At 44.2% G+C, this 12,193-nt stretch overlaps 1 protein-coding gene across 1 annotated transcript; it reads left to right on the top strand.

Annotated features, from left to right (window-relative positions):
* Positions 1-83: 83 nt before the first annotated feature.
* Positions 84-11,531, top strand: exoc5 (exocyst complex component 5). The gene is made up of 18 exons (XM_042501039.1): positions 84-260; positions 644-738; positions 2,243-2,390; positions 2,519-2,713; positions 4,118-4,182; positions 4,427-4,455; positions 4,567-4,676; positions 4,887-4,931; positions 5,024-5,164; positions 5,249-5,331; positions 5,425-5,634; positions 5,756-5,903; positions 6,013-6,121; positions 8,303-8,423; positions 8,549-8,635; positions 8,759-8,867; positions 9,060-9,275; positions 10,244-11,531. The coding sequence occupies exons 1-18, from the start codon at positions 234-236 to the stop codon at positions 10,430-10,432; spliced, it is 2,127 nt and encodes a 708-aa protein (XP_042356973.1). The 5' UTR covers positions 84-233; the 3' UTR covers positions 10,433-11,531.
* Positions 11,532-12,193: the final 662 nt, after the last annotated feature.

Genomic DNA, 12,193 nt, shown 5'->3' with positions numbered 1-12,193 from the left:
TGCTTCATGTGACAACAACCACCAATCACAAGACACAGGCGCATGCGCTGTGGCGAGCAGTTATTCCCACCCTTCTCCACCCATACAGGAAGCTGGATTGCTAACCAGCTATCTGTCAACAAAGGGCAAAACTGTACCAAATCGGCAAATCCATGTGGAAGTCGGCGGTGTTGCCGTGTCTGAGCTCCTTCCTCTAAACTGCGTTTCACTCCGCCGCCAGCTGACTCCTGAACATGGCGACAACCGCTCAGCTGTTCGAGGTAAAAAATAAGAAAAGCTGCACCGGAGAGCTGTGTTAGCTGTCAGGCTAGCTGCTAACTATCATTAACGGTAGATTAACGGTCCTCATTCATCCTCCGTGTGTAGAGAGGGTACATAATGACCCCCACAGCAGCCGAAAGATGGAAAGAATAGGGAAAATACAGTTTATTAGAGTTATTGGGGGATATCGCTAATGTCACTGACTGTTAGCGTGCATTAAGATCATGACAAGTGCTGTAAAACGTCATAGTGGGGTGTAACGTATTCATGTAACATTAAGTATTTTCTTTTTCTTCCGGTGTTTCGGATTGATAGCTGATGTTTTGCTATTGTTTTGTGTGAGGTTATCGTGATTACACCCATCACTTCCTGTCCTCCTCAGGAGCCCTTTGATGCAGATGAGTACATCGAGAGGTTGGCATGGAGGACACCTGGAGGAGGCTCCAAAGGAGGAGCTGAGGCATTTGACCCGAAAAGGTACATTTTTACTGCACATAATCCTCCTTTCTCTGCGTCAGCAGACTCTCCAGGTTGTCACCTTTACTTTGTTGACAATATGGTTGCTATGGTGGCGCCTACATTTTGGATGTCTCATATTAATTTAAAAATAAAGTCTTTTCCACAATTCAAATTTACAAAAGGGTGAAAATATGCCACTGGAGCCTATGAGCATTATTTTCATGCATGTGCATTTAGCTTGATGACTAAAATGACAGTGACAAGCAAATTTCTCAAAAATTCTTCCTTTGTTGTCACAAATAATATAGCTTAATGAATAAGCAGTTTAAGCTTTTTGCTTGTGTCTGCTCACAGTGTAACAGTTTATCATCTCTGAAAGCGATGCCGTCTGTTGGCGTGACTTATCACAGTCTTCCTGGCCTATTCCACTGTGTAATTTAAACCTCATCCTCTCAGATTTTCACAGAAGTTGATTATATGTTAACGTTAAGATATCCTTCCTTGTTCACTATAAGTCACGCCAATAAACCGAAAACAATATTCATCTCCGTTTACACTGTGTGAAGCTCTTTCCCACGCCCTACTGTTCCCCTCACTACAGCCGTTTGCTGAACTTCTTGTGCTTCTGCAACTTTTAGATGCGTTAAGAGCTGAAATTAGGTTTCAGATTTCCAAATGTAATACTTCAAAATAACTATGTGTTTTAAATTGAAAATATTTTAATATAAATTAAGATTTCTTTCTTTATTTGCGGTATCAACTTGCTAAATGCTTTAAGTGTTACTGAGTCAGTGGTCCTGCACTTACCAAAGCTCATCTTGGTCTCTTCTATGCTCATTTAGTGCTTTTGATGGTTGGGTTGGAGAAAAACAGGAAATATCTATGTCTGAGATATTTTTTCACGGTGTTTTCACTGCTTGTTGTTATGTTTACACTTGGGGACCAAGTTATTTCTCGTAAGCAAAAATGCCATAACAGTTTAACTATACTGTGGATCCATCCTGCCTTATCTACTTCCTCCACAAAACTGTTGCCACCACCTCCTCGGAAGCTCTTAGCGACGAGTCAGAGACAACATATCTGTGGAGGCCACCATACTGTGAGTCACCAGGCAGGGAATGAGTGTCTATTGGGAAGGGATGGGAGATGTCTTTAAGCTGTAGCCAGTGCTGAGGGAATTAGTCAAGAGATTATACACTCATCATTTTGGGATGTTTCCTACTCTGTGAAATGTGGTGCTGACTTAGAACATTTGCTGTGCAGTCCTGATGGCACTTAAAATGCAGCTGACGAAGTTGCTAGTTTTCAGAGCTCCTTAAGTCTGGGGACCCAGGAATTAAGCCTCCGGCACTATTCTGTAACTAACTATAACTACAACTGTGAGGTCAGTGGGACAGATTTAACCTTGTGGTACCCAATTACTTCTCCAGAGTACGAGCTTTTTGTGTGTTTTACCTGTAATGTATGTTGATGAAAACACTATGAAGGTCTGGTGCTACAGTCTTTCTTTTCTCTGTGATAGGCTGTTGGAGGAATTTGAGAACCACATAGAAGAGCTGAAGCAGTTGGACGAGAAGATCCAGCGGCGGGTGGAGAAGCTTGAGCATCAGTGTCATCGCGAGGCCAAGGAATTTGCCCACAAAGTGCAAGACTTGCAGCGAAGCAACCAGGTGAGTTGCACAGTCAGGTAGCAAATGACGCCCACCTGAATGTCTTTGAGCTCTAAGTTCTGTTTAATTCATCACTTTGCAGAATTATATCTTTTCTTTACAATCCCTCTGTGCTTTGTCAATTTCAGGTGGCCTTTCAGCATTTCCAGGAGCTCGATGAGCATATCAGCTATGTGGCGACCAAGGTTTGTCACCTCGGGGATCAGCTGGAGGGGGTGAACACGCCTCGCCAGAGGGCCGTGGAAGCCCAGCGTCTGATGACCTACTTCAATGAGTTCTTGGATGGCGACCTACGCAGCGACGTCTTCAATAACCCAGACAAGGTGAGTATTCTGCATATGTTACTTCACTTCAGTGGAGGTGTGTGTGTGACCAGTGATGAGGACCCCCGCCGTGACGCTGCTGGAGGTGAGAATGAACAGGATTATGAGGTAAACCATCCATATTAATTTGTCAAGTTTATCCCTTTAGTTGGATCCCTCGGCTAATTTGGATTAATAAACTGTCATTTGCTGTCTGACAATAGCTGGCTGATTGACTAGCATGGATGTCAACATGCTCATGTCAACCCTAATTGCATTTACAGAAGGTTGTCTGGGAGCGAGAATTTGGTTGGTCCTCAGCTTTGTGTCGCATTACAGCGGCGAAGAGCTTGTGGCATTATGGTACATGTAAGGGCGGTGATAACATGCATGCAGGAAGATGAGATGCACACTTTTACTCAATTCCTGCCTACACAGGGACCACGCTGATGTGAGACAAGTGACCCCGGAAAGTTTGATTTTGCAGTTTTCTAAGTGACAGTAGGGAGATTGGGATGCTTTAGATTAATTCCTGTTAGCAGCCGCATCATTAGTGGATGCAGAGCAGTGAGTCTGGGGGTCAATCCCACAGACGAGAGCTTGAGATGGAGCTAGTTTTCCGGAGAGGCATGCAGAAATATCTGGCCAGATTCCTTTTCCTGAGCATACCTCCAGACGAGGGGGAAAGAGGAAAGCTGCAAGTGAATAGCTGAAGGGGGATGGCTTTGCTAATCCTTCTGAAAGGGAGGGCTGGGCCGCCAGCGTGGAGACAAGTGCTGCTAAACCCTGACTGCAGGGAGACGGCTACATTACTTACATGGGATTTAGCTAATCTTAGCTGGGGGACAGATACTTAGAAAACCTTCGCCGAGCAGAAAGGCTGGATCCTCCTCACGGGAGCAGAGTAATGATGTTAGCTGAGGCAGGCATCTGCGGGAACAGAGGAGTTGCGGACGGCGGGCCTTTCGTAGGTCTGGGGCTTTTTCAGCCAGTGTGTATGTCAGGAGGGGCGGGGGGAGGGGGGGGGCGGGGGGGGTGTTCTCGACAGGGCCCCCTTTTTTAAGACAGATATCCCTGGCCGGACAGATTATTGAAGGCGATTTAGACTCCTGTGGGATTACAGCCCATTCAGAAAAGGCATGCCAATATAGAGTTGGATGTGCTGCTAAGTCAGGACTGCTGCTGTTGCTGCTGCCGATGCCCAGGTGAGCGCAGCCTGTCTGTTATCAGCTCCCTGTTCAACACAGGGAGGTGGAGGAGGGCAGCTCTGAAATGATGATCCCCCCCAAGTGGAGACACTGCCGGCGGCCTGCCAGCTTTCTGTCTGGATGTCCACCTCTTATGGTCCTGTCGTGCTCTCTCTCTCTCTTTTTGCTTCACCTGACTCTCCCTCTCCCTCTTACTCTCATTCTCTCTCTCCCTCAGATTAAGGAAGCTGCTGATATAATTCAGAAGCTGCATCTCATTGCCCAGGAGCTGCCATTCGACAGGTGAGTCAGGCATCCTGGAGGCAGCTTTAGACAAGAGCACTGTCAAACAAGGGGAAGGTGGTGCATTAGTGATGTAGATTATTCCTCACAGTGTAAGCCCGACGCAGCACAGATCAAGTATTAAAGCTTTTAATTCAGCATCATAATAAGTTCCTAGAAATTAAAGATTGACTTTTTTAAAATTTATAGTGGGATATTATTTGTAATTGTGTCTTTGAAGATTAATTATAATTTCCTCTGACAGATTTGCAGATGTCAAAGCAAAGATCGCTAGTAAGTTTGTAAAATACTCATCATATCCCTATTATAAATACATAAGACGTTAGCTACAAATGATAGTTGTTTTATGTGTCTTTGCCTGTGTTCGTTTACACTTCTACCCAGGTAAGTACCATGACTTGGAGCGGCAGTTAATCCAGGAGTTCACAGCTGCCCAGCGCAGGGGTGAGATTGGACGTATGAGGGAGGTGGCAGCGGTTCTATTACATTTCAAGGTGACCTCAAAGAATCTTATTTCATGTCGACATTTGAGTTTTAGTCCACATTTAATCTAACCATCAGTCTTTGATCACTGGGATAGTCACATGCTTCATACATAAAATACTGTTCTAGTAGTTTTCTTACATCTCTAAAAGCTGCTTTGAATCTGCACTGGAGTGATGTAATACTGCAGAAAAGTAATCTCTGGGTCTTTTTGTTTTAAGGGCTATGCACACTGCGTGGATGTCTACATCAAGCAGTGTCAGGAAGTGAGTGTAAAAAGTTTCTCATGTACATAATATTCCATAATTTTGTTGGCCAATAATATCCATCCTTGTTAACCCTTTGTGTGTCTCCCTAGGGGGCTTACCTGAAGAACGATGTGTTTGAGGATACTGCAGTCCTCTGCCAGAGAGTCAACAAGCAGGTGGGCGAGGTTTTCAGCAGCCCAGAGACCGTTATGGCCAAACTCATCCAGAACATCTTTGAAAACAAATTACAGGTAGTTTCATTATTTCTCATTTGTTTAGTTTTATTTAGATATGCATTATTTGTCATGTTTCATTTGACACCTTTGTGTCTGCAGGCCCATGTTAGGGAAAAACTGGATGAGACCCGACACTCTGATGTGGAACAGTACCTCAAGAACCTCTATGACCTTTATACTAGGTATTTAACTTCACATATCGTTTGATTCACTTCCCGTCTACACAGAAACCTTAATACTTACAGGGTACACACTTTGTTTTCCATGTATTCCAGGACCACAACATTGGCCACCAAGCTGTCAGAGTTCAACCTGGGCTCAGACAAGCACACTTTCCTGTCCAAGCTAATAAAGAGCATCTTCTCCTCATACCTGGAGAGCTACATTGACATGGAGAGGGAATATCTCCGCACTCGAGGTGCAATGATTCTGCAGCGCTACTACGACTCCAAGAATCACCAGAAACGCCCAATCGGCACTGGCAGGTCAGATATTAATCTCACTTTTTTCTCAAATCAGGATGGGTAAGGATGAATTATCTGAATACATTCTACAAAAGGATAAAAATGGTATAACAAAATTATTACTATTTGTGTCTTTCCGCAGTATTCAAGAACTGAAGGAGCGGATCAGACAGCGCACCAACCTCCCTCTTGGCCCTATGATTGAAACCCACGGGGAGACCTTTCTGTCCCCAGAGCTTGTTGTCAACCTGCTGCAGGAGACACGCCATGCCTTTGAGAGATGCCACAGGGTAAGGCCACTATGAAAATGCTTTTTTTTCCACAGAGAGAATCAGTTTTAAAGGCCTGCAGTGCTAAAATATTTAAATGTGTTCCCTTTCTTTCTGTTTCGGATGACAGCTTTCAGATCCTTCAGACCTGCCCAAGAATGCCTTTTCCATCTTCCTGCTGCTGGTTGACCATCTCTGCGTGGAACACATCGACTATGCCCTCGAGATCGGCCTCTCAGGTACATCCAGTTCAGCTCATTATAACCGTTATCTGTACTTGCTGTGTGTGCTAATGCTTACTTAAGCTTAGTCCAAAATCCAAGACTAGATTGAGAGACGCAGGCGGCAAAGGTGTGTCCTTTTCAGGACCCAAAGGCCAGGTCTCCTTTCTAGATGAGACAGTCCAACATCATAGAGACTAAAGCTAACTGTGCATTCAGGTACTTCTTGTCAACTCATAAAGGAGCATTTCCAATAAATATCATCAAACAACTCCATGGAAGTCAATTGATACCTGAAGGTATCACAAGGTACAAGGTAGATTTCTTTGTCATTTTTCTTAAACATGGTTTAAGAAGAAATGAAATTAAAGTTGACCCTAAATCATGCTACATATTTTTGGCGTCGAAAGAGGAGCTGAGGAGACTCACAGACTGGGGAAAGAAACTGCTCCGTAGTCTGGTGATTCGGCTGCGGATACTTCTGTATCTTTTTCCAGATGGCAGCAGGGTGAACAGACTGTGGCTGGGGTGGCTGCTGTCTTTCAGTATCCTTTGGGCTCTGAGCAGACACCTCACTTCACTGAGGTCACTGATGCTCTGTAGATGGGAACCGTCCTGTCCTGGGCTGTGCAAGAACCATGCCAGTTCGTGATGTTTCCAGTCAGCATGCTTTCTATTGCTCCTCTGTAGAAGTTAATCAGGAGCTTGCTCTGGAATTTAGCATAATAAGTTCCCGTAGGAAGTCAAGCCTTTTCTGTGTTTTTTTTAACCTGGGTGGTGATGTGTGATGACCAAGATAGGTTCTCAGTGATGGTAACTCCAAGGAACCTATAGCTGTTCACCTGCTCCCCCTCAGCTCCACTGATGTAGACAGGGGTGTGTGTCTTTGCCTCCTCCACAAGTTATCATGTTTTACATAAAGACATGATGGACAACTAGAAAGCGAAGTACTTGGTCAGTGCTAAATACTGTTGTTTGGAACCGATGGCTCACTGTAGAATCTGCAGTGGCTTTGTCATTTGTGTACTTGCCAGTAACTCATGACTACCTGAAGGCAAATATCTGATGAATATGACATGGTCACATGACATTACCTAATATGATGAATTGATAAGACCACCTGAATCCATCTACTACAACTGAGCAAAGAATACACAAACTTTGTCCTTTACAGTCAAGTAAAACATAACTCAATTTCTTGGCTGCGTGTGGAGGAACCTCGTCATCCTGTTATTTGGAGCTGTATTCAACATTCAAATATACTGCGGGAGAGTCTGCACATGGCTCTCAACATGTAGGTGGCTTAGTCTGCGGGTAGCAGCTAACAGTGCTGACTCAGTAAACAGCACTCACAACAACAGCTAAACTTGTCAATCTGGGGGAATACTAAAGGGTGGCACTACACCATCCTAATGTCCATGTTAACCACTGTATAAGCACAGTGCAGAGCGGCAGCTATTAGCTAGCCAGTGGGACACACTCACAGGGATTCACGTGTACTAACATGCATGTGCAGCCAGACCGTCTACAACAACAAAAAACAGAGAGGCTCAGATTACAACACACACAGAGGAAACGTGACATCATTCTCTGCTCAGGACGCCATTGCTCCACTAAATTTTAATATAGCAATAGCTGGTTTGCTGATGTGATGTCACCAGAGTCATTCTTCTTCTGACACGAAAAGAGAAAAAACGCTTATCTGGGTGTGGCCATTCAACCATAAATACTACACTGCTGGTGGAGTCACATGTGCCTACTACTGCCTACACCACAATATGTAATGGCAGCAAAAAAGAGAAATATCTAAGTTACCTTGATGCACAGCTGGTTGTCCCTCTGTGGCATTTCTTTTCTTTCTATATGTGGCTGAAAACAGGAGGCAGCTTATCATTTTCAGGCAGCTACAGTGGAACTAAACATGTTTATTCATCTCGCAGTGCTCAGTTCACTATGTATATTCTTTATCAAAGAAATGCAACACTAATGTCCCCTTAGTTTGATTGCTTTCTCTTTACTGTGTGATGCTGAAGCAGAACATTGCTGTGAATATGTTTTGACGTCGGATTTCTGTGGTTCAACCCGTAGAGAGCAGGCAACAGTGGTTTTCTGCCTCATGTGAATCATATTGATTTATCCTTTCAGCTAGCTTTTGATTTATTGTCTGGACTTATTTTTCCCTCTCTCTTTGATCTACAGCAATTCCCTCATCAGATGCCAAGAATGCCAACCTGTACTTCCTGGACGTGGTTCAACAGGCGAACTCTATCTTCCACTTGTTTGACAAGCAGTTTAATGACCAGCTCATGCCTCTAATAAGGTCAGTTCTGGGTCAAAAGTCATATATATTACACAGCATTTGGTTATTTTATTGCCACTGTCTCTCATTAACACATACCTTTTAGATGAAAGGGAGACATCTGATTTTATCTTCTGTGTCCGCAGCTCATCTCCAAAGTTGGCCGAGTGCCTGCACAAGAAGAAAGAGGTGATTGAACAGATGGAAGTGAAACTGGACACAGGAATCGACAGGTTAGTATGCTCATAAACTGCTCTGACATGTGATGTGTTTTATATTTGCTAACAAAAACCCAAAATATGGAACAATGCAAGATCTTTAAAATGTTTCCCAATGTATTTTTCTGCTACGCACAGAACAATTAACTGCATGGTGGGACAAATGAAGCACATCTTGGCAACAGAGCAGAAAAAGACTGATTTCAGGCCCGAGGACGAGAACAATGTCATGATCCAGTACACGACAGTAAGAGATATAAGGCCTCAGCTCTCACCACTGAGCTCACAAGCAAAACAAAACAAATCAGCAACTTGCAAATTACTCTCCGCATCACGCTCTCAGAATAAACATTGAGTGTTTTTGCATCACCTTCGGGTTGTGTCAGTTGTTTTACCAGCATGTTTCCTATGTGTCCCTGTGTGTCTCCCTGCCTGGCAGGCCTGCTCCAAGGTGTGCTCCTACGTCAGTCGGCAGGTGGAGCACGTGCGGAAGTCCATGGATGGGAAAAATGTGGACACGGTGCTGACGGAGTTGGGCGTTCGTTTCCACCGGCTCATCCACGAGCACCTACAGCAGTACAGCTACAGCTCGATGGGAGGCATGCTGGCCATCTGCGACGTGGCTGAATACCGACGATGCGCCAACGATTTCAAGGTGAGCGAGGGGGCAGAGGTCCAGGATGCACTGGTCACAGGGCAAAACACGGCTCCTCCAGTAAAGACCCTTGTTGTGTTTGTTCTTAGATTAACTGGTTAGGTTATTTCAGATGAATGATAAAATGGTAATTTTACACATTCAGTACAGACAAAAAGAGCTGCAACTGAGAATTATTTTTTATTATTTCCATCGATTCACAGAACTTAATGTGTCCGTTAAAAACAGCTTATTTTGTGACAGCTGTTAAAAAGGCGATTCATTTGTAATTATGTTATACAGAAAAACTGTAAATTGTCATCTAGAAGATTCTGGAAGCTTTAAATGTTTGACATTTATGTTTGATATATTACTTAAAATTACTGAGGAGGTTTAAAACATTCTAGTTGATCAATATTTTGATCAACTTAACTAATTAACCAATCATATTAGCACTACATACAAGTAAATACAGAAATGGGGGATATGTTTTTCTAGCACTGTGACTATAGTTACATGGATACTAGATATTACGGAGTACACTTAAATATACAAGTTTATATCAGGTATCGCACATCCACAAACTGGTCTCGCTCCCAACTCGTCAAATACCGACGCTTGGTCAGTGGTCCTCAGCACCAAGTGTTTGACGTCTAAGTTTGTTTTCAAAAGAGACGAGCAGAAACTGTAAATTTCCTGTGAAAATGCAAGTTTAACAAGCGTTAATTGGCATGCTGTCCCTGAGTCTCCAAAACTGACGCAGGAGGGTAACTAGCGCGTTATATTGTGTGTAGGGCTGCTGACCAAATGTCGGTATTTACAAGTTGGGCGTGAGAATGTTTTGTCATTGCACCTAAGTCAAAATGCAATGAAACCCATGATTTCTTATTCAGAGCATTTGTCATGGCAGCCTTGCATTTATGTGGGGACTAACTCGGTGTATATACTTTACAAGGTGTAATAGTTCTGTGTGCTCGTCTATTCACCAGGTCCCCCTGGTGCTGCAGCTCTTTGACACACTCCACGCCCTCTGTAACCTCCTGGTCGTCGCCCCTGACAACCTGAAGCAGGTCTGTTCAGGTGAGCAGCTCACCAATCTGGACCGAAACCTCCTGCACGCCTTCGTCCAGCTCAGAGTGGACTACCGTTCAGCCAGACTGGGCCGACACTTCAGTTAATGACTGATTGAACACCTCGCTGCCCTCCGTCCAGTAACCCGTGCTTTGATAAGTCGATGCACCTTGGAGATACCCATCCCTGCTTCAGCGGCCTGGCCCCCAGCATACAGACTTGACTGGGATTGCTTTGTACATCCTGGAGACAGAGGCTCCTTGAATGTGGGAAATGTGCATTTTACCTTTTTTTTTTCAATGTTTATTTCTCCAAGCTGAAGAAATTTAAATGTCTGTTGACTTAAGTTTTTAAATACTAATCCACCACCAATCTACATGGCTAAGATTTCTTACTTATTATAAAGTAAACGGACAGCATTGATTTCTGTGCTTATGTAAACAAAACCTTTTTTTGATTGTGCCAAATATATAAATTCTGTGGCGTCAGTTGCTCACAGGAATAGACCTTAAAGCTGCTGTAAAGGGAGACTGTCAACAATCAAGCTGTAACATCACACATTGGGCCTGCAGTAGCACTGTGTATTGGAAACAGCTACCCTTTGTAATGAAGTGCGAGGGGCCTGACAGACAAACTCCACCATGCATGAGATATAGAGCTCTGTCTGGCTAAGAGAGACACATGACCACCTCTCTAACCTTTGACCTCTGACCACAAAGTAGAGGTCAAGAGGCCATCACGGAGAAGTGTGATCTGAACTGTTAACAGGTCTGAGAACCTCTCTGGAGGTTTGGGTGGTCCTTTCTTAGGCTCTGATGACCGGTGTGACAGGTCAGTGAGTATGTGTCACTGTAATTGCACAGATCAACACTTGCTCATCCAGCAGTGCACACAGTCCAAAGACATTGTTGGCTGGATCTGCAGTGTTTCTGGGTCAGGGGACTTTGAAATGTTGACCTCTGCTGATCAAGGAAACAAACTAGAGGGGATTTCTTCACACAGGGCTTATTTGGTCTCAGTCACTGTCTTCTGCACTTAGAAAAAAAGAAGGCAGATCGCGTCCCCGATGCCTGAAACTATCCTCTACGCAAAGCTGCTCCCTCTGTACTGCTGTTTACCTTAATTAGTGACTCATTAAAAAGATGTTGCATTTTATTATTGTCCCTCTTCCGAACATCCTTAATAAATTCACGCTGTGAATAGAAAGTTTGGCCCGTTCTCTCCGCGAATGTCACTTTCAAAGTGAGATGAAACAGTCTTCCTTTCTATAGAAGTCATCAAGTATTCATGGGAATTCTTGCCACCAGAGTAAAGTTCTTTCTTAGACTTCAGGAAGTGAGCGGAGCCAGAAGGGATTAGATATCTACGAGTTGATGAATTGTGTGCAGTAGTCATGGACTGGGGGAGAGCCGGGGAGATAGAGACGCCTGAGAGCTCAGTTCCAGCTCCGGCTGGTTAGTGTTGTGTAGAAGGTACACACAGTGCTGTGCAAGTTCAAACAACATAATTAATTAGGCTAATATTAATATTATCAATGCCACATAAATTCAATTCTCTCAGCCCTAATCACAACTGGATAGCTTGTAAAAATTATTTTGTTAGGCCCTGATGCAAACAGTGGGCCTTTTCCAAACATTTGAAAACTATTTGTTTTTGCGGCGATTAATGTGCGCGGCGCAGGAAGGGGTTGGGGGAGCGGAGCCGGGCCAGGGACGATAACTGGTGTGGAGACGAAGGCAGAGGTGCAGCCTGGCCCCAGGGACTCCCGGCGCAGGCACATGGAAGAGGGGGAGGGATGTGTTTTTTGGGGTGGGTGTTTGAGCAGGTGGAGGGGATTAGTAGTACTGTCAACACTGTAGAGCTGGATA

Source organism: Plectropomus leopardus, chromosome 14 (assembly GCF_008729295.1).
Source record: "Plectropomus leopardus isolate mb chromosome 14, YSFRI_Pleo_2.0, whole genome shotgun sequence".
Taxonomy (NCBI): Eukaryota; Metazoa; Chordata; class Actinopteri; order Perciformes; family Serranidae; genus Plectropomus; species Plectropomus leopardus.
Note: the sequence above shows the minus strand (reverse complement) of the source record. Positions and strands in the feature narration are given on the sequence as shown.